This window comes from Protopterus annectens, chromosome 2.part1, assembly GCF_019279795.1.
Source record: "Protopterus annectens isolate FY-2018-M chromosome 2.part1, PAN1.0, whole genome shotgun sequence".
Lineage (NCBI taxonomy): Eukaryota > Metazoa > Chordata > Ceratodontiformes > Protopteridae > Protopterus > Protopterus annectens.
This window is the reverse complement of record NC_056729.1, coordinates 1,789,873,592-1,789,893,770: the sequence shown is the minus strand read 5'-3', so window position 1 is coordinate 1,789,893,770 and position 20,179 is coordinate 1,789,873,592. Positions and strand designations below refer to the sequence as shown.

At 41.2% G+C, this 20,179-nt stretch overlaps 1 protein-coding gene across 2 annotated transcripts in view; it reads left to right on the top strand.

The window, feature by feature from the left end:
- MTOR (mechanistic target of rapamycin kinase) overlaps nt 1-20,179 on the top strand; it is a 4,577,509-nt gene that overhangs the window by 2,859,167 nt on the left and 1,698,163 nt on the right. For both annotated transcript variants that reach the window (XM_044063218.1, XM_044063219.1), the window contains exon 32: nt 18,096-18,211. In XM_044063218.1, coding sequence (XP_043919153.1) covers nt 18,096-18,211 — 116 coding nt within the window. The remainder of the gene's footprint in view (nt 1-18,095; nt 18,212-20,179) is intronic.

Here is a 20,179-nt window from a genome sequence, read left to right as displayed (position 1 = left end):
CTTTGCCCCCCCCCCCCCCCCCATATTTTTTTCTTTTTCAAAATTTCTTGTGCTGCATAGTTCTTCATGGAGAGAAGTTTAGTGCTGCTTATGCTAAGTCTGTTTATATTGTTGTTAGCACAACAGGTAGAGTACTTGCTTTTGATGCAGAAGGCTGTGGCTTCTGCTCCCATAGTATGTAGATGGATTTCTGATACTGTACTGTGTTGTACTTTTAAAGGGGGTGGATGCTGCAGTCCTGAGAATGTCCTCTTTGGTGGAGATACCTAGTAACTATGAACCTGTTAACAGTTTTCCATCCATTCCCTATTGCAGCATTATTAGATTATCATTTTTTTTATGTAACAGGCAATTTATTCCTCAAGGGCAACAGGAACTTTATTTGCATATGAAACAATGAAATATAAAGTTGTTTGCTAGCAGCAACCTCTTTATTACAGATCTCTTTAATGTGGAATTATATAGATGACTTTTACTTTTGCAAAGATTGTTCTTATTTACTGATACTGGTGTATCGTGGAAGTTTGAGTAAACTTTTATGATGGAAATGTTCTGAATTGTGCAGTTTTGTCATTATTGGTTCATGTATTTTGTTTCATTACTTACTGCAAAAGTGTTCAAAACAATAAATTTAAAATGCGCTCTAACAAGTGTGCTTTTATTATACAAGGAATATAATTTAATACAGTCAGGAAGGTGCATCAATGAATGCATGTATGTTTTGTGTGCTAGGGTCCTATGATTTCAAAACATCCCAAAGGTAATCTTTATCCACCACTGGCCAGATGCATTTTCTTTGAACGTGGGTTTCAATGAATGTTGGGTTTTGTTTCAGGGGCTGAGACGTTTTAATGCAAAGTTTATTTTCATTGTGAGACTGTATTACTTTGTTTAGCATGTGTCTATTAGTATTTGTGCTATAAAATGTAAAATACAAGTTTTAAATGAAATCCGAATAATCATTGTAGAAATAAAGCAGTGTGCACTTTACACTGTTTATGGTAAATGGGGCAAAATAGCCAAGAAATGGGACATTGGAATGTCTGCAGGAGGGAGGACTTTATATGGGGATGCCCCATTAGACCATGATTTTGTGAGGTGGGAAGTGTGACAAACTCAAAGATAGCCCTGGGTGGCACAAACTCTAGCTGCGCCACTGATCAGTTGGCCATGACAAATTACTTTTGGAGATCCTAGCAAACTATAATATTCTTTTGCTAAGATTAGAATATTGCCTATTATACAACGACCCCCAGTAATATTCCAGAACGTGCACGCTGATTGGTCAGCGTGCACGTTGTAAATCAGAATTATACTAATGGAAAAAGGTCCAGGCGCCCGGAATTTTTCCATTAGTATAACTCTTTTTTTACAGCAACGGATAACGCAAGATCTCCGTTGCTTTTTACACACTGTCTCGGTATGTTAAATTAGTTTAACATAGCGAGACAGCTTTAAAATAAGTAACAGAGATCTTCCTATCTCCGTTGCTTTTTTCAAAACTGTTTTGCTATGTTAAGTGGGTTTAACATAGCGAAACAGCTTTAAAAAAGCAACAGAGTGTCTCCATTGCTTTTTTTAAAGCTGTCTCGCTATATTAAGCTCCTTTAACATAGCGAGACAGTTTCTAAAAAGCAACAGAGATCTTACTTTCTCCGTTGCTTTTGCCCACATCTCTGATGTACTGCGTAAGCATACGCATGTGCAGTACATCAGAACAGCCGCAGAATACCAGACAGCTGGGAAAGGACAGCAGGGAGGCATTATACAATGCCATTTTTTAAGAAAAGTAATTATTTTTTTTCTTAAGTAATGTCATTGCATAATAGCAATAACCCACTTTTGGATGTGGGTAATGCTGGATTTACCCACTGTTGTCTTTGTTTGGCTACTCGGGCTTCGCCCTCGTGACCAAACCACACCAACCGTGGGTAAATTCAGCATTACCCACACCCAGGCGTGGGTTATTGCTATACCATTAAATGGCCTGTTTTTACCACAAAACCCACATACTGCAAATCACCAAAAACAAAATCCTAAGGGTCATCATCTTCTCCCTTCCCAGTGAACATCATTGCTACACATTTAAAAAAAAAAAAAAAATGTTAACATGGGTTCATAGGTTAGTACTAGGCTAACTGCCCTTGCGAGCCATTTTAAGCCTAGCCAATTATCCCTTGTGAGACTCAAACCCTGCACCTTGTGTTTGTAAGGCAAATACCTTAACCATTAGGCCACCCTCCCAACCCCCATTTACTACAGGGTCCGGGGCCATATTTTGGTTGTCTGTTCTTCAGTTTGCGTTTGAAAGTTGATATCTCACAATTCCAGCGGAGTGGGTAGGGTTACATAATGTATGTAAATTTTATGTTAATCAACATACAGATTTGTACCTGTTTTTCTTGGGCCTTTGTCCAGATTTTTGATGTTTCCAGGTTGAGAGGTATGGATGCAATAATGGTTTAGGAGAGGTGAATTTAAACCAAACAATGAAAGGTTAATATTAGCGGCCCGGGATAGTGGACTATATACACGTTGGTTTACAAAGCCCATTAAACTTATGGAAGAAATAGACATATGCAGATTCTCTGCAACAGAACTGAAACAGTTGCACATCTTGTTTCTGAATGTGATGCACTAATGGCAGAGGGCCTGAATATTGAAAGTATAATGATGCTTCAAGACTATTGCATTGGGGATTGTGCAGATATTAACAGTGTTGAAGGAGCTGAGAAGCATTGGGCATGTGTCACAAAGCATTACAGAGAATTATGAAGTTTATATCCCATGGGATTACCCATTACCAACAGTTAAAAAAAATAGATATGGGTAAAACAGATATAGTGGTCCACAAAAGAAGAAAAAAGTAGTATTGATCACTAAATTTGCTCTACTCAGTGACTACAGTGTTTTGCGCACAGAGAGAAAGTCGTAAAATACCAGGATTTGCAGGCATAAATGAGGGCAATATAGAAGGAGGATATCCAGATAGTTCCAACAGTGGTAGGAGCAATGGGTCTTCTAAAAAAAAGAATTTACAGTCGTATTTAGATATGCTAGCCATACATGTAACTCCATATGAATTACAAGAGTAATTTCTGGGCACATTGCGGATGCTACGAAGAGCAGTTTTGGCTAGCATGAAAGACTGTAATAGTACTAATTTCATGAACTTTGATCAGACTTTGACTTAGGAATGAGGTCCATTCCTGTTATGGTATTAAAAACCCAAAAGACTCGCTGACATTAAAACCAGCTTAATGCTACTGGCTGCCAAAAAAAGGAATTACCAGAAAAAGGCATTTTCAAATGGGAGTTCTGATTATTATAAAGAAACTAAAATAACTGGAGATGAGATCTTTAGTAAAGGGAAGGTGCAGACTTCATAGAAATAAATAGAATTCAAGGGAACAATATATGCAGAATAATGCTCAGGAGGGGGAGTAAGATTTAAGGGAAGGCAAGAATTCAGCAGTTTATGTAATGTTGGAGTGAATGAAATTGTTAAAAGCAAAACATGTATACTGAATGGCAATAATAATAGAAACTATTATGATTCGTTTTCCTCACTAATGTATACAAACATATTTTGCAGTTTAAAATATGATTTAATAAATGTTTAAGAAGGAATGCAAAGCATAACTACTGCAGGCTCTGAGCACAGTAAGCAGGAATGATAGCATTCACAAGTGCAAAAAATGTATAAGCAACAGCTGTACACAGCAGTACTAACCCATAATCAGCAGCAAGTGGTAAACTTTAAATGAGATAGTCACACCCCATAGTTTCAACTAAGACGTGACAAATTTAAGTTAGAGTACTGAATGCATACTGCTTTAAAACGGTTTCACTTCCACACTAGAAATTATTACAAGGAATAATTTGCCATTTCTACTCAGCACATATTAGATTTCTGCTTTAACTCTTTGTGGATTAATTCTATGTTTTCATTTATTGATTGATTTTTTTTTATCATCTTTGCCTTGTGGCTGAGGTCAGAACCAAAAAAGTTCCTTGCACCAGTTCATTTACAGTGTTAATAGAAAGAGAGAAAAAAAAGAAAAAAAGTCTTACCCAGTAGTTTCAGGTTCAGTAACTCAGAGCAATAGCTCCAATTTCTGTCACTGTGAAACAATAAATACAAGCAGCAACAGTCAAAACTGCAATCAGTTGCAAACAATAGCTGAAATAATTTATGTATTTATTTATTAGCATTTGTTTACCAGGAAAGTACAACTAGGCCATAACTGGTCCCTTTTCAGCTGAGGCCCGAAGAGAAAAGTTCAACAGTTAAATTTTACAAGGTGTCATACAGTACAGAACAAAACAGCAAATGTTCAATATTAAGTACACATTTAAAATTAGTATATAAAAAACATAAATTAAATATCTTCGATATATCATAATATTCCACAGAATTGAATTTCAGTTTTATTAAGTAGCAATGATAGTGTTAAGAACTTCCATTAGGTTAATGGATAGGTGGTGTAAAGTATGTGTATAGCATTACTTCTAGATAGCAGCCTGTTTGGTAAGAATTTCTGTTTGTGTCTAAGCTATCAGATGTTCTTGATGAAAGCTTAGATGCTTAGTTTATGCAGAAAGATCAGAAGGACACTAAAGGTAAAGGACAGAGCAAGATATGTTTCTGTAGACCTGAGAGATCTAGATGGGGAGTACAATAGCATTACTGTCAGCAGTTCACTGTAAAAGAATAAATGTGGTACTGCACTTCAGTATAAACAAAAATGTGGTAACTTGCACGTTATTCTGCAGTTGTTGCAGTAATAATCTGCGGGGTACAACTTCAGTACAATTTGACACTGTGGACCATAATAGTAATAATACCCTTATGTTAGCTAGGTAGGCCCACTAGATGCACACTCCCTTTTCAGAGGAGACCTAGCAGCAGTGTCTGCTTAAGTGATTTGCTCAGAGTCGCACAGTAGGCAAATGAGGGCTGATGGAACCAAACCCTGTACCACAGAAACTCTAGATCACAGTGTTAAACCTTAATCCTCTGTGCCAGCTGCCAGACTGTGATGATATTTGTGTGACTGTTTATATTAAAACACACCATCCTACTTCTCATAGGTGTAGGCAGAGCCTACTTGTATGACATCCTGATGGGCTTGGTGAAATGTTTTATTTTATTTATTTATTTTAACATTTGTTGACCAATTATTATTCAAATTCTGTACTTTTTTGAGCACTAAAAAGTTTAAGGCTAAAGTATAAAAAATTGAAAGTCTGTTGTTGGGCATTATAAACTTTGTCAGCGAAAAAGATGGCCACACTTATCCAGCACTCCCTGCACTCCTTGTTACACACAGTTTTAGGTATCTTGCAGTCTTTCTGGGTTCTGCAGAGAGCGTAAGCCCCAATAGATGTTATGGTGTTTTTCACATTTCACTCTCTTAAGAACAATTGAAAAATTGCCCTACCAGTATAAAATTAGCCCACATCACATGGGGGGGGGGGGGCAATACATTGTTTTGTTCTATTTCTCAGTATAACAGCGCCATACTTGTGTAGAAGTAACTACAGGATGTGACAGTGTGTCTTGAAATAATGATGGCTGGGTACAGCAGGGTAACATAACACAAGACACAGTGGTGGGGCAGTAATGTTAAACTACATCATCAAATGTATATTATTTAACAGAGTCAGTGATATTCATAGACATTATCCGGACCATAAAGGGACTGTGGCCAGAGTAGTACACAGAAAAAGCTAGTTCATAATTCGGTGTCTGCTGAGTACTCGAAATATTGACGTGATAGCTCCGTGAACTAGATAGGCAAACTGTGCCAAGTAAACAGATGAGTTGCACAGTATTAAATAAGAGAGTTCATTTCAGAGCCATTTGTACAGTATACAGAGCTATCTACAGAAAGTGTGTTATGTCCCACATACAAAGGCTTGCTAGTAGGAGGGAGTTCATTGTGTAGCCCTGAAAGCATAGTGTCCCTCTAGCCACCACTGTAACTGAATAATGTGCACACAAAATTCTAAAAGTGTATTGTTATACTTCATATATAAAGAACCTACTGTTGTAGCACAGTAGCATTGTAACCACTCCCAGGGCATCAGTACATGTACACACAGAGCAAAAACCATCACTTCAGAGGACAACGCAAGAGCCAGATCATCAGTTTCTTCTCATTGACAGTACAGTTTATTGAATGTCTTCTTAAAACTGTGAGCCTTCATTATGGATGGAAGGGTAACAGCCAATTATATACAGAGTTCAGATTGTTTCCCTTTCTCTGAGTGTTAGGATCCTAAAGTTGGTAAGTGTAATAAACCACAATGGTTTATTTTAGTTATGTATCTAGTGAGTTTCATATTACTGCCTGTAGTAAGGCTTAGGAAATGTAATGATTTCTGTTTACATTCTCTTTTTTTGCAAATTGTGATTGTAGGCAACTGTTAAACTTTTTGTATATTCTTTGTAATCTTTTTTGTACTATTGTTATGGAGCTTTTCTCCCCGGGTCTCCACTGAAAATGGGCTACTTGCCCAGCTGGATACTACCCAGTTAACAAATGTAAAATAAAAATAAAGTGTTAAGTAGCAGTGGGTATCTGAGCTAAAGGCAGGCTGCCCCTCTGCAAAAGACATTTTTTTAATGACTTTTGCTAACTGTTGCATATAGTGGTCAAGGTGATGATCTCCTTGATGAGCTGTCACCCACTCTAAGATCTTTTGGTGAGACATACAAGTCAGACAGAACTGTACTGCATTTTCTGTTTGAATGTGTTCAGCTGTAACTATCTTTACTTCACTGTAATGTCTTGTATACTTTTGTTTTGTTCCTCTGGGCTAAGACTGAAATTGGTCCATTGAAGTCAGAGTTGTACTCTGGTAAACCAATTAAATTGCAGTAAAAAGTAGGAGTTCGATAAGCTGCCTCTTTAGTTTTCTTTAGCAAGAGGGACATAATCCTTGCGTACTCCTTCTCTGGAACAGGCTTCCCGTGTATGTGAAGAAGAGTTCTTCCCTAACCATATTTATGCATAACCTAGACTAGTGGCTGGGAAATCAGAAATTGATTCCTGGTCTGTCACCTATGTCTCTAATGGATAGAGGTTATTTGTAAATATTTGACCACACATGCCCTAGCTTACACATACCCCTAAACAATAACATCTAGGGCATCAAACTTGGATGCAAATCGGATGCATAGCTGAGGTTAAAAGGTTGTTGTGGTCATTAGCATGGTATATACCTATGAACCTATGTGTGTGTTTGTGTAAACCATATTTTATATATATATACATACATGCAGACGTATTATATATATATACCTGGTTATGTGATGAGTGTTGGACAGAATTACCAGTGATTCCCTTTCTGCAGTGCCCATTCATTGAATTCCAAACCATCAATTAGAGAAAAATTCCATAACAAGTGAACAAGTGATTCCAGAGGGAGAAAGACCCTCCCCTCCCCCAGTACCCACCTGCCTTATGCATTGAAGTAGTTTGAGACTGTGTTGTTGACTGAAGAGAAAATGCAGAATGGTAAAGAATGTGAGGCAGACTTTTGATGTGATTCTAGTATGAGATGCTTAAAATGTCAGAGGGGATACACTTCTGTTGTACATGAGCCAGAATTCATTTTTTTGATTGTCCACTAAATCCAGTACAGTGTTTCAAGGGAGCCAGAGCCTATCCCAGCATTCAGTGGATGCAAGACATAGATGTTCATCCTAAACGGGGAACTGACCTATTGCAGGATGCTTGCACACACATGCATGTGCATCCCCCATCCCTGTACATACACACAGTCAGTTTAGGGGACTGCCAGTTTACTTATGGTATGTCTATGGGATGTAGGAGGAAACCTGAACACCTGGTGAAGATCCTAATTTATTTATTTGACATTTGTTGACTGTGTTGGTCCATCTGGGACGAGGCCCTTTTTCAGTGGAGACCCAGGGAGAAAAGCTCCATAGTTAAAAAACATATACAAGCTCCATAGATGTTCATCGTGTTACACTGCTGCAGTCATTACACTTGGGTTATCCTGCCGTCAGGCGGTCCCTCAGTCGGCCAGAGTTCCAAAGTCTTGGTCCGGCGTCGGTTGCTGTCGCTTCTTCCCTGACGTTAGTGCGACGGGGGTATATAAGATACAGCCAATGCCAATTTCTTCAGTCTTTCTTGCTGCGCAGTGCCCAAAGCAAAAGCAGTTCGCAAGTGCCGGTCGGCCGACCCCTGAGATTTTCATTCCGAATCCAGAACAGAAGTCTTCTACAAAGCTAAGTACCCCATTGGGGAAACTTTTTCTTGCCTCAGTCCGATGTCAGTAAAAGTTAATGACTGTATTTCTTGTGGGAAGCAAATACCTCATAAGGATTTCCATTCTTATTGTATCCCATGCCTAGGCCCAGACCACGACGTCACAGGTTGTCGGTTTTGTGCTAGGTTTAACAAGCGCACTATTAAACGTCGGTTTGATTTTGCCTGACATTATTTTGGCAGAAAATTCAATTACACCATGCCGTCGGAACTACCGACGACCGTAATACACAAAAAGCGCAAAGACAAGGACAGGCATCCGAGGCCTAAAACTGATGACGAAGCCTCTTCTAGGCCAGTCGCCGGTTCTCCGGTTATCCGCGAGGTACCTACACAGCCCCTGACGACCGCTTCTTTGGAACTACAAGCCGCCTCTGACTCCCACGTGGAGATGGCTGGGCCTTCGGATGCACCAGATTTACAGCCTACCGAGACTAACCCTTCAGAGGGATCCAGAGTAGCTGAACAACCTGTAGCATCAGAGGGTGTTTTCAGACCTACTCAGTTAACCATTAAATCTTCTGCTATGTCTAAAACCCCTATAAAAACAAAGAAACAACTTCAACATTCTCCAGGACAGGCCTCCATGCCTAAGAAACAAATGCTCAAAATGGCCGAAGACTTAATTACTCTGATCAGGGGGTCCCATCCCCTTCCTGATAAAAGGCCTAGACAGGATGCAGACTATGACTCATCCGACCAGGTATCCATTTCTTCAGCTTCATCCTCAGACCTAGGATATTCTTTACCCCCTTATGAGGAATCTGATGCTGAGGAATCAATTCCTTCAGCCTCTCCACCAGAGGACTACTCCTTTGGGGAAACCTTACATACCATGAGGGAGCATTTCCATTGGGAGGGCCAGCATTATTCAGAATCCAAGAAAAGGCTCAGAGAGTTCCTTTTATTACCTCAGCACAGACCCCTTGCTATTCCGCCAGTGTTAGATATTGTGGATGATGTGTATTCTGAATCCAGTTTAAATCCTGATTCTTTACCTGCTGCTCCAGTTAAGCCAGACAGATACTACAGAGTCCTGACTCTCACAAATTTCTTTATAATAAAAGCCCTGTTGCTGACCCGGAAACTATTTCCCAGGCTCCCAAAGGGGTAAAAGCCTCTACAGCAAAAAATCCAGTCCCCTCTGACAGAGATTCCAGAGCATTAGACAGATGGGGGAAGAAAGTATATACATCTGCAACTTTAGCAATGAGGGCCTTAAATTGCCAGTTTCACATGCTAAAATATCAGCAATATTTGATGTCTCAGTTGAAACAAAAAATGCTTCCAAATTCAGATCTTCCTAATTATAAGGAAATGCAGGATTTATTGTATGCAGCTGGACAAGTGGGAAAACATACTTTGCAATGTGGTTTTGATTCATTAGAGGCCTCCTGTAGAGCAGCTGTTACAGTGTCGGTCAGTAGAAGACATGCTTGGTTAAAAGAACAGACTTTACCAGATCATGTTAAAGCAAAATTATTGGATGCACCTTTGCAGCAGGATGTTTCATTTGGAGTTAAGGCAGAAGAGGTATTAAAGAAAATGGAGGATAAGGCAAAATCTATGCAAACGGTGAAGGATTTCTTACAGGTTCAGCCTCCTCGATTTAGCAGAAATTGACCAACAAAGAATTGGTCCTTTCCAGTTATAGACAGACCTCAAAGGGGCAGATACAGACGTCCAAGAGGCAGAGGTCAACAAACAAGGTCCTTACAGGCCTCAACAATGGCGTGCTTCAACCCAGAAAGAAGGGGAAGACAGGCCTCAACCTTATAAAAAACAGCTCCAATGACTTCCCACTACAGCTGCCAAACACTGTTCTCTTGGCAGCCCCCTTGGGAGGAAAACTGGCACTTTTCTGTCACAATTGGCATATGATCACCAAAGACAAATGGGTTCTCAACATTGTATCTCAAGGTTACAGGTTCCACTTTCACACACTGCCAAGGTTAAAAGGAATGCCAAATCTGCCACCAAATCAATGGGCACAGGCTCAGACAAATTACAGCACTCCTGGACATGAGAGCTTTTCAAAAGGTACCAACACAGGAGCAAGGACAAGGATTTTACTCAAGACTCTTTCTGGTTCCCAGAAAAGACAAAGCCCAGAGGCCCATTCTGGATCTTTCTTCTCTAAACACTTACCTGGATGTTCCGAAATTCAAAATCTTGACACTACAGCAGCTTCTTCCCATGCTGGGCAAGAAAGCTTGGCTCGTAACTTTGGACCTCAAGGAGGCATACCTGCATGTCCCTATCAGACAAAACTGCAGAAGATACCTCAGATTTTTAGCAGGTTCAATGCATTAACAATTCTCTGCACTGCCCTTTGACTTATCTACTGCACCCAGGGTCTTTACAAAATGCCTGGCACCAGTAATTGCATTTTGCAGACAAAAAGGAATTCAAATTTACCCATATTTGGACGACTGCCTTATTCAAGCAGAGGGCAAAGACATTCTTCTAAAGCATCTGGCATTTGTAAAAAGATTGCTAATTTGCCTAGGGTACACAGTAAACAAAAAGAAGTCAAAACTAGTGCCCTCACAAGAGATAATATTCTTGGGTGCCAGCTTAAATACAATGGCCCAGATGTCTTATCTCACGCCAGCCAAGCAAGGACAACTGACTCAATATTTCCAGCTGATGGCAACAAAGACCCAACTCCCTGCAAGAATAATTCTGCAGGCCTTGGGTTACATGGCATCTTGCATACTACTAATTCCATATGCCAGACTGCATATGAGGAAACTACGATGGTACCTAAAGAGTGTATGGTCTCAACACTGTCACAGTTTGGAAACAGTAATACCACTTATTCCTTGCCTTCAACAGGAGTTTCGATGGTGGGCTCAAGCCTGTCACCTCAACAAGGGACAGCCTTTCACTCAGCCCACAGCCAGGCAAACACTGACAACAGATGCATCGGATTACGCCTGGGGAGCACACATGGCAGGAAAATGTATTCAGGGCAAGTGGCCCGCAGAACAAAGGCATCTTCACATCAATCAAAAAGAGATGCTAGCTGTACAAAATGCCCTTACAGCTTTCAAAGACCTTCTGCATCCAGGACAACTACTACTAAAGACAGACAACACCACAGTTAAGTGGTACATAAACAAGCAAGGGGGCACTCATTCTTATCCCCTCTGCAGACAAGCCATGAACCTGTGGAACACAGCTCTAACCTATCAGGTTCATCTGCAAGCACAATTCCTGCCAGGAGTGAAAAACACACTGGCAGACGACTTAAGCAGAAACATCATGGATCCGCACGAGTGGAAATTACATCCACAAATATTCAGAATGATAACACAAAAATGTTGGAGCCCGGACATAGATCTTTTTGCATCCCCATGAATTGCCAGCTACAGAAATTCTGCACAAGGACTTACCACCCACAAGCATGGAAAGTGGATGCCCTCTCATTCAGCTGGAAAAACCTACAAGTATATGCTTTCCCACCACTACCTCTCCTTTCAAAGGTACTCATAAAAGCAAGGCAAGAAAAGCCAAAGATGATCCTGATTGCCCCAGACTGGCCACGCCAGCACTGGTACCCAATCTTAAAGAACTTAGCACAAGGTCCATCCTGGATTTTGCCTCAAATCCCACATCTTCTGACTCAGCAAAACAATCAGTACTTCACAGCCAGCTCAAGACTTTAAACCTGGCTGCATGGCAGATTCCTTAGTCAAGCAAGCAATGCCTCTCTCCAAAGCTGTTATGGATGTCATTCTGGAGGCCAGAAGGCCTAGCACCAGGAAAGCCTACTTGGATAAATGGAAGAGATTATGTGCCTGGAACCAGGCTCACAGCCTTGACCCCCTTGTCCCAAATATTCCTCAGATACTGCAGTACTTAATGGAGATGCTGGACAAAGGCCTCTCCTTTTCATCCATCAAGATCCACGCCTCTGCCATCTCTGCTCATTACAATACGGACCCACCAATTTTTTCTAATCCTTTGCTAAAACAGTACCTCAGAGGGGCTAAAAACATAAGACTGCCCCTTGGGACCTCAACTTCGTGGTGGAAAAATTAACCTTACCTCCTTTTGAGCCAGCTAACTCAGCAGACTTAAAATATGTCTCTAGGAAAACTGCTCTGCTCCTGGCAATAACCCCAGCACGAAGAGTTTCAGAATTACAGGCACTAATGGCAGTGGAACCTTTCATCATTTTCCACCAAGACAGGGTGTCCTTAAGAACAAACCCTACTTTTATGCCAAAGGTGGTATCAAGTGTGGTGCTAAACCAAACTATTCACTTGCCAACTTTCTATCCAAATTCACAGAATAAAGGGGAGAGACTTCTGCATTCCTTGGACATACACAGGCAGTTACGCTTCTACTTGGACAAAACGAAAGCTTTCAGAAAAACTGAGCAATTGTTTGTAGCATATGCTGCAGGAGCACAGGGAAAAGCCATTTCAAAGCAGACCATTTCAAAATGGATAGGACACTGTATACGTTTCTGCTATACACACCATGGGAAACCTGTACCTAACAGCATTAGGTCTCATTCCACCAGGGCAACAGCCACTTCAACTGCCTACCTCAGAGGAGTACCTACCAAGGACATTTTGGAAGCAGCAACTTGGAGTTCTGTACATACCTTCACCAAGCATTACCATTTGCCTCTTTACTCTAAATCCAGAGCTGGCTTTGCCACTGCTGTGCTGCAGGGCCTTATAGCCACCCCCTAATGCCTTATAGAACCAGCCACCCTACCTCAGCTTTGGGATTCTACCCAAGTGTAATGACTGCAGCAGTGTAACACGATGAACATAGTACAGTTTTGTACCTACCATAAATGTAGATGTTCGAGTGTATACACTGCTGCAGTCTAGGTTACCCTTCCTCCTTCCCCTCTTACTTGCTGGTACTTACCTAAGCCTTCTACCCTTTGCTACCTATGGGGAGTATTTGCTGGTAACTGAAAGTTTTTGATTGCTTTTCTTATGTGTTTTATTAGCAGTTTGCATTGCCTATGTTTTTGGGGGCACCTGACATCTGGGGCAAGAAAAACTGAAGAAAATGGTGTCGGCTGCATCTTGTATACCCCTGTCGCACTGACGTCAGGGAAGAAGCAACAGCAACCAACGCCAGACCAAGACTTTGGAACTCTGGCCGACTGAGGGACCGCCTGATGGCAGGATAACCCAAGTGTAATGACTGCAGCAGTGTATACACTCAAACATCTACATTTATGGTAGGTACAAAACTGTACTTTGCAAAGCGTATGCAAGTACACAAGTAAAATACATAATGTAAAACAAGTTCACAATAATAAAACTGATTACAGATTATATAGAATGTTGGCTAACTATGTATGTTGTAGTCGGTAACCAGGAAAAAAAAGTGATGAAATATGAAGCCACCACACCTGTGAACCTTTTGTTTGCATCACCTTACTGTTGTGAAGACAAAAATTGTATTTATGTACATATCTGCATACATATATAACATAGAGACACACACACACACACACACACACACACAGAAACACTTGTATAGAAGTGCATACTCATAGGTTTGTAGGTATATACTAGGTTTAGGACCATAAGGTCACTGGGGCATCCCCTTACTCAAGTAATGAAGTAAATAAGTAAGAAAATAAATAAAATATAGCTTCCAGTAACCATCTTGCAGCATTGTAGCATGATTAAAGCAGCTTAGGGTAATAAAACTAATAGCCTTATAGCCACCCCTAATGCCTTATAGAACCAGCCACCCTACCTCAGCTTTGGGATTCTACCCAAGTGTAATGAATGCAGCAGTGTAAAACGATGAACATAGTACAGTTTTGTACCTACCATAAATGTAGATGTTCGAGTGTATACATTGCTGCAGTCTAGGTTACCCTCCCTCCTTCCTCTCTTACTTGCTGGTACTTACCTAAGCCTTCTACCCTTTACTACCTATGGGGAGTATTTGCTGCTAACTGAAAGTTTTTGATTGCTTTTCTTATGTATGTTTTATTAGCAATTTGCATTGCCTACGTTTTTGGGGGCACCTGACATCTGGGGCAAGAAAAATTGAAGAAAATGGCGTCGGCTGCATCTTATATACCCCTGCCGCACTGACTTCAGGGAAGAAGCGACAGCAACCGACGCTGGACCAAGACTTTGGAACACTGGCCGACTGAGGGACCGACTGACGGCAGGACAACCCAAGTATAATGACTGCAGCAGTGTATACACTCGAACATCTACATTTATGGTAGGTACAAAACTTTCCTTGCAAAACGTATGCAAGTACACAAGTAAAATACATAATGTAAAACGAGTTCACAATAATAAAACTGATTACAGATTATATAGAATGTTGGCTAACTATGTATGTTGTAGTAGGTAACCCAGGAAAAAAAAGTGATGAAATATGGTCAGGTTGCATACAGAAGCCACCCCACCTGTGAACCTTTTGTTTGCATCGCCTTACTGTTGTGAAGACAAATATTGTATTTATGTACATATCTGCATACATATATAACATAGAGACACACACACACACACGCACACACACACACACAAACACATGTATAGAAATGTATACTGATAGGTTTGTAGGTATATACTAGGTTTAGGACCACAAGGTCACTAGGGCATCCCCTTACTCAAGCAACGAAGTAAATAAGTGAGAAAGTAAATAAAATATAGCTTCCAGTAACCATCTTGCAGCATTGTAGCATGATTAGAGCAGCTTAGGGTAATAAAACAGTGTTAACACTGGCACAATAATTTAATATATAATATGGGTGCCTTTAGTAAAGGCTTAACAACAATGTGCTTAGACACAGCAGTATGCAAAATCAACCCCAGTGAAACGGTTGGCCCACAGCATTGGGTGACGCAGTGGTTAGTGTTGTCATCTCACAGCAATATTGTCTGGTTCGATTCTCAGCTGAAGTGCCTTCTGTGCAGAGTCTGCATGTCCCCTCTGTGTTCATGTGGGTTTCTTCCATGTGCTGTGGTTTCCTCCAACATTCCAAAGACATGCATCTGGAGCATTTCTCCTTGGGCCTCCGCTGAAAATGAGCTCTGTCCCATTCGGACTTTCCCAGTAAACAAATGTTAAATAAATAAGTAATAAACCACTGTTTTCCACAGCCTGCTGCAAACAGTGGTGAGAAAAGGTTCTAAGGTCAGCAGGTACTAGGCTAAAGGCCTGGAAGTTGATTGGAGAGAAAGCACAGGATTTCAAGGAATTATTCAGGGCTGTAACACCTCAGGAAGAAGAGGGAATAGATGGAGTTGAAGAATGCAGTGCCTCAAAGCAGTATGCGTGAGGACTATAGAACAGATCTGCAGCTGAGCCAGGCTTAGAAATAAAGTACATAAGGAAAGCTGGTGGTGGAATGCAGAAGTCCAGGAAGTTGTCAAAAGAAAGGAGGAGTACAGAATAAAGTTGGAGATAGAAAAGGCAGACCAGGCTAAGTAGGAATACTGGTTGGTTAACAAAGAGGTTAAGAGAGGAGTTGCAGTAGCAAAGAATAAGGCGGAAAGTATATTGGTAGATGGCACAGTGAAACTCTATGAGGTTGCAAGACACAGACAGAAAGATGTAGAAAATGTACTGCCTCAGACACAGCATACGCCAAAAGAAGCGGAGGAGCCCACTGTTAAGAAGTATGAACAGCAGGTAAGGAACATGAAGTTAGGGAAAGCAATAAGGTCAGATGAGGTCACAGCAGATATGATCAAGGTGTTTGGTAAGATATGGGAGAAAGGTCTCCTGAGGGTACTCAAACCAGTATGGAGAGACAGGCGTATCCCAGATGACTGGAGAATAATCATACTTGGCCAGCGTACAAGAACAAAGACAACATCCACAGCTGTGGGCAGTACAGAAGTATCAAGCTCCTGATGCATTGCGTGAAAGTTCTGCCGAGGGTGATTGATAAATGAATAGACAGAGTAATATGAAAGCAAATACATAGAATAGTAGATGAGCAGTTGGGATTTAGGTCAGGATGCAGCACAGCCAACACAATGTTTGTAGTAAGACAGATAGTTGAGAAGAACTAAAAGTGAAGAGAGTGTCACCTGGGCATTCCTAGACTCTGAGAAACCTATGACAAGATGCCCAAAAAAGCTGATATGGTTAGTTCTACAGTGGTTTGAAGTCCTAAAAACATTACTAGAATTAGTGCAGGCTACGTACAAGGTCCCAATGAGAATTAGTGCAGGCTATGTACAAGGACCCAATGGGAAGTACGAACAGTGTTTTGGTTAACAGAGAGTTTACTAGTGGGTGTGATTTAGAGTTCAGCTGTAAGCCCACAGGTGTTCATACTGATGGTGGACTGGACTACACTAGTAAACAAGTTAGAGGGAAGAGATCAACCAAGTTGCTGTATGCAGATGATGTGACATTACACACAGACTCTGAGCAAGAACTGAAGCAAAGGATAGGGGAATGGAATACAAAGCTGAAGGCACATGTGATGAAACTGAAAGTAGATAAGACAGTTGTAATGGTGACAGATCAGAAGAAGCTGATTATTGAGACAGAAGGGAATATAATGGTATAGGCTAATGGCTTCAAGTACCTTGGAAGGGTGGTTGGGGAGAAAGGAAGGCTGAACTACTAGGTCAAAGCTAGAATCAGAGGGGCTGTAGCCAAGTGGCACAGAGTTTCAGGGATAGTGCATGACAGAAGAATGCTAAAGAAGCTGAAAAGTAAGGTGTACCAAACATCGTTGTGACCAGTACTACTGTAGGGTACAGAAACCTGGACAGTAAAAGCAGATCAGTTGAGGTGATGGAGATAAGTGTCTGAGATGGGTGGTAGAGGATGCACACTGTGGGACAGACAAAGAAAGGAGAACTTTATAGGGAAAGTAGCTCCAGTTGCAGAGAAGGTCAAAGAGAACAGATTACAGTGGTTTGGGCACAAGTGCAGAAAAGCAGAAGACAATCTGGTAAAGATTTGGGACTGAGACGAAATAAGCAAGTGGAAACAAGGGCATCCAGCACAGATATGAATGATGGATGGAGTGTGTGAAAGAAGAATTGAGAGATAGAAGTAGTTGGCACCCCAACCCCATGTCGAAAATGGAAAAAAAGAGGATGGTGCGCAAACATAGATTTGAACTGTAGTTTCGTGAACATTCTCTGCAGCTGTGGGTTTAATACAGTCCCACTATGATACTGGTCACTTAGGTTGTGATGGTACATTACAAATGCAGATGTTTAAAGAAAAAAAAGAGTGGGTGAAGGGAGCTATGAGACTGGAGGTACAAAGTTCATTGTGTAGGCCACAAAGGATTTTTTTTTCAGAAAAAGTAGGGGACAAATTGAATATTAGGCAACTTGGAATTTAAGATTATGGCTGCATTCAGGAGTTCGAGATATATGCAGGATTAAAGAAAAAGATAGGGGAGAGGGGACTGTAAGCCATTAGTGTACACAAATGTCAAACTTGAACAAGTGTTCAGTGTGTCATCACAGTTGTTTGATGTAGTTTAACACAGTTTAAATCACTAAATTACTGTTGAGTGTATTGTTTTACATTGTTAAAATCTGCTTGCATTGCACGCATCAAAGGCAATTTTTTTTCTAGCTCAACATCTCTGAGGAAGAAGATCTCTCCATACCCCAGCCCTATCCTGAAACAAGCTATAATGTTATGTAGCAAATCAAAGCATTGTGCTGTTATTGCTTCATTACTTAATGGTGCTCTTTTTGTCTTTAGCAATATATTACATGACTTACTTTCTTTTGTTATTCACTGCACGTCTCCACTGAATTTAGGATAAACATGCTTTTCTGGTTATTCCTTTCTTAGGTCACTGGGACAGCATGGAAGAATACACATGTATGATTCCTAGGGATACTCATGATGGGGCTTTCTATCGAGCTGTATTGGCATTACATCAGGATCATTTTTCATTGGCACAGCAGGTATGTGGTATATTGTTAGCCCATACAGTAAATACCGCTTTATTGATGGATCAAGATGTATTTGGATGATGGTGTTTCTGTGACAATAGCGGCAGTTAACACTTAAGACCTTCAATCAGCTTATTGCATCTCAAGTGTAATAATGAAGCATTTTACTCTTAGATTTAACACCAGTGTCACTTGTTAATGGGGCTGAAGCTGGGTTGGGTTCATCCTATCCCACCATTCATAAGTATGCATTTTTTCTTAAACTCCTGTGCTGAGGATTACACTGGCCCAGAGGGTGGGCACTGTAACTTCACTTGCTGACTGCTTTAAGTACAACTAACCCCCCTCCCACCACCACCAATTATTTTCTTCTTCTTTCACAGTTCAGATCTTATTACTTAGGCATGCTAGTGAAAATGTGTACATTTGATGCTTGTAAGCACGTGTACTAATTATCCTTGTGTTTGAAATCGTTTAGTCAAGAAACCACCATTAGTGTCAGCACATTACTCTGCTCTACACACACATTAGTGGTGGGAGAAACTCCTGTGCTACATCTGTAGCAGAAGAATGAGAGTGTTTGTGAGTTCCTTGCACAGGAAGTAAGTAGAAGGTGTATCTGGCAGTTTTATGTGCCAGCTGGAGCATAGTCACAAAACCTGAAGCTTGGAAGGGAGGCTTCATCATAGCCCTACTGCAGGCAAGTCTTTTGTTAAAATTGCCTTACAGGCTTTACAGAAGCTGAGATCTTTCTTGTCTAGTTAAAGCTTGAGTCATCAACAGATGTTCTTCGTGTTTCACTGTTGCAGTCATCACACGTGGGTTGTCTGCCTGCAGGCAGCCCTCAGTCGGCCCGAATACCAGAGTCTTGGGATTTGAGAGTCTGATGCTGTTGCCTCTTCCATGACGTCAGGTCATCAGGGGTATAAAACATGCAGCCGACGCCATTACATCAGCTTTTCTTGCCACGTGGGAGCCCGAAGTAGAAGCAGTTCGCAAGTGCCGGTCGGCCGCCACCTGAAATTTTCGTTTTTTGAGTTTCAAACCTGAAGTCGTGTAAAGCAAAGTACCCCGTTGAGGATCCTTTTTTCTTGCTCTAACCGATGTCAGAACAAGTTAACAGTTGTCTTGCCTGTGGAAAGCAAATACCTCTCAGAGATTTTCATTCTTACTTCGTCACCTGTTTAGACCCAGATCACGATGTCCCTCGCTGTCGGTTTTGTGCCTTAATGCCCGAACTATCAGTCATCTCTGTCGCTAAATTCTTTCGCTCTTATTCTCTATATTCCGAAATGGCTTCATTAAGCCATCTGACTACCAATCTTCTGAAAAAATGTAAGGATAAAGACAGAGACAGACTGCATAGGTCCAAAACTGCCGACAACGCTTCTGTTAAGCTAGTCGCCAGTTCGCCGGTACTCAGTAAGGAGCTTTCACAGCCCCTGATACCCGCTTCTACAGATTCGCAGGCCTCTGCTGAGACCCATTCGGAGTCCGGTATGCTGCGAGACGCTTCTTTGACTATGGAACCTGCGGATGTCTCTACCTTGAATGTGCTCGGAGCCGCTGTGCAGGCACCGGCTTCTGGGAGTGTTTTCCGAACTTCCGATGTTCGCATTAAACTGGCAGCTTCGTTTTGGACTAAAAATACAGAGTTTCTCAGGCCCAGAGTTTGCACTACGCCTAGAAAACTGATGACCAAAGCGCATGCTCAAGCTCCCTTGCCACAGAAACAAATGGTTAGAATGGCTGAAGACCTTACAACTTTAATTAGGGGAAGCCAGCCTTCCCCCTCTAAAAGACCAAGAATTGATTTTCCTTCTGATTCTTCAGACCATGAGTCCGATTACTCTGATCCCTCTGATTACCAGGACATACCCTTATCTATCTATGAGGACTCAGATGCAGAGGATTCCATACCCTCTGCCTCCCCTCCAGAGGACTTTTCTTTTGGTGAAACATTGCATACTTTGAGAGCAT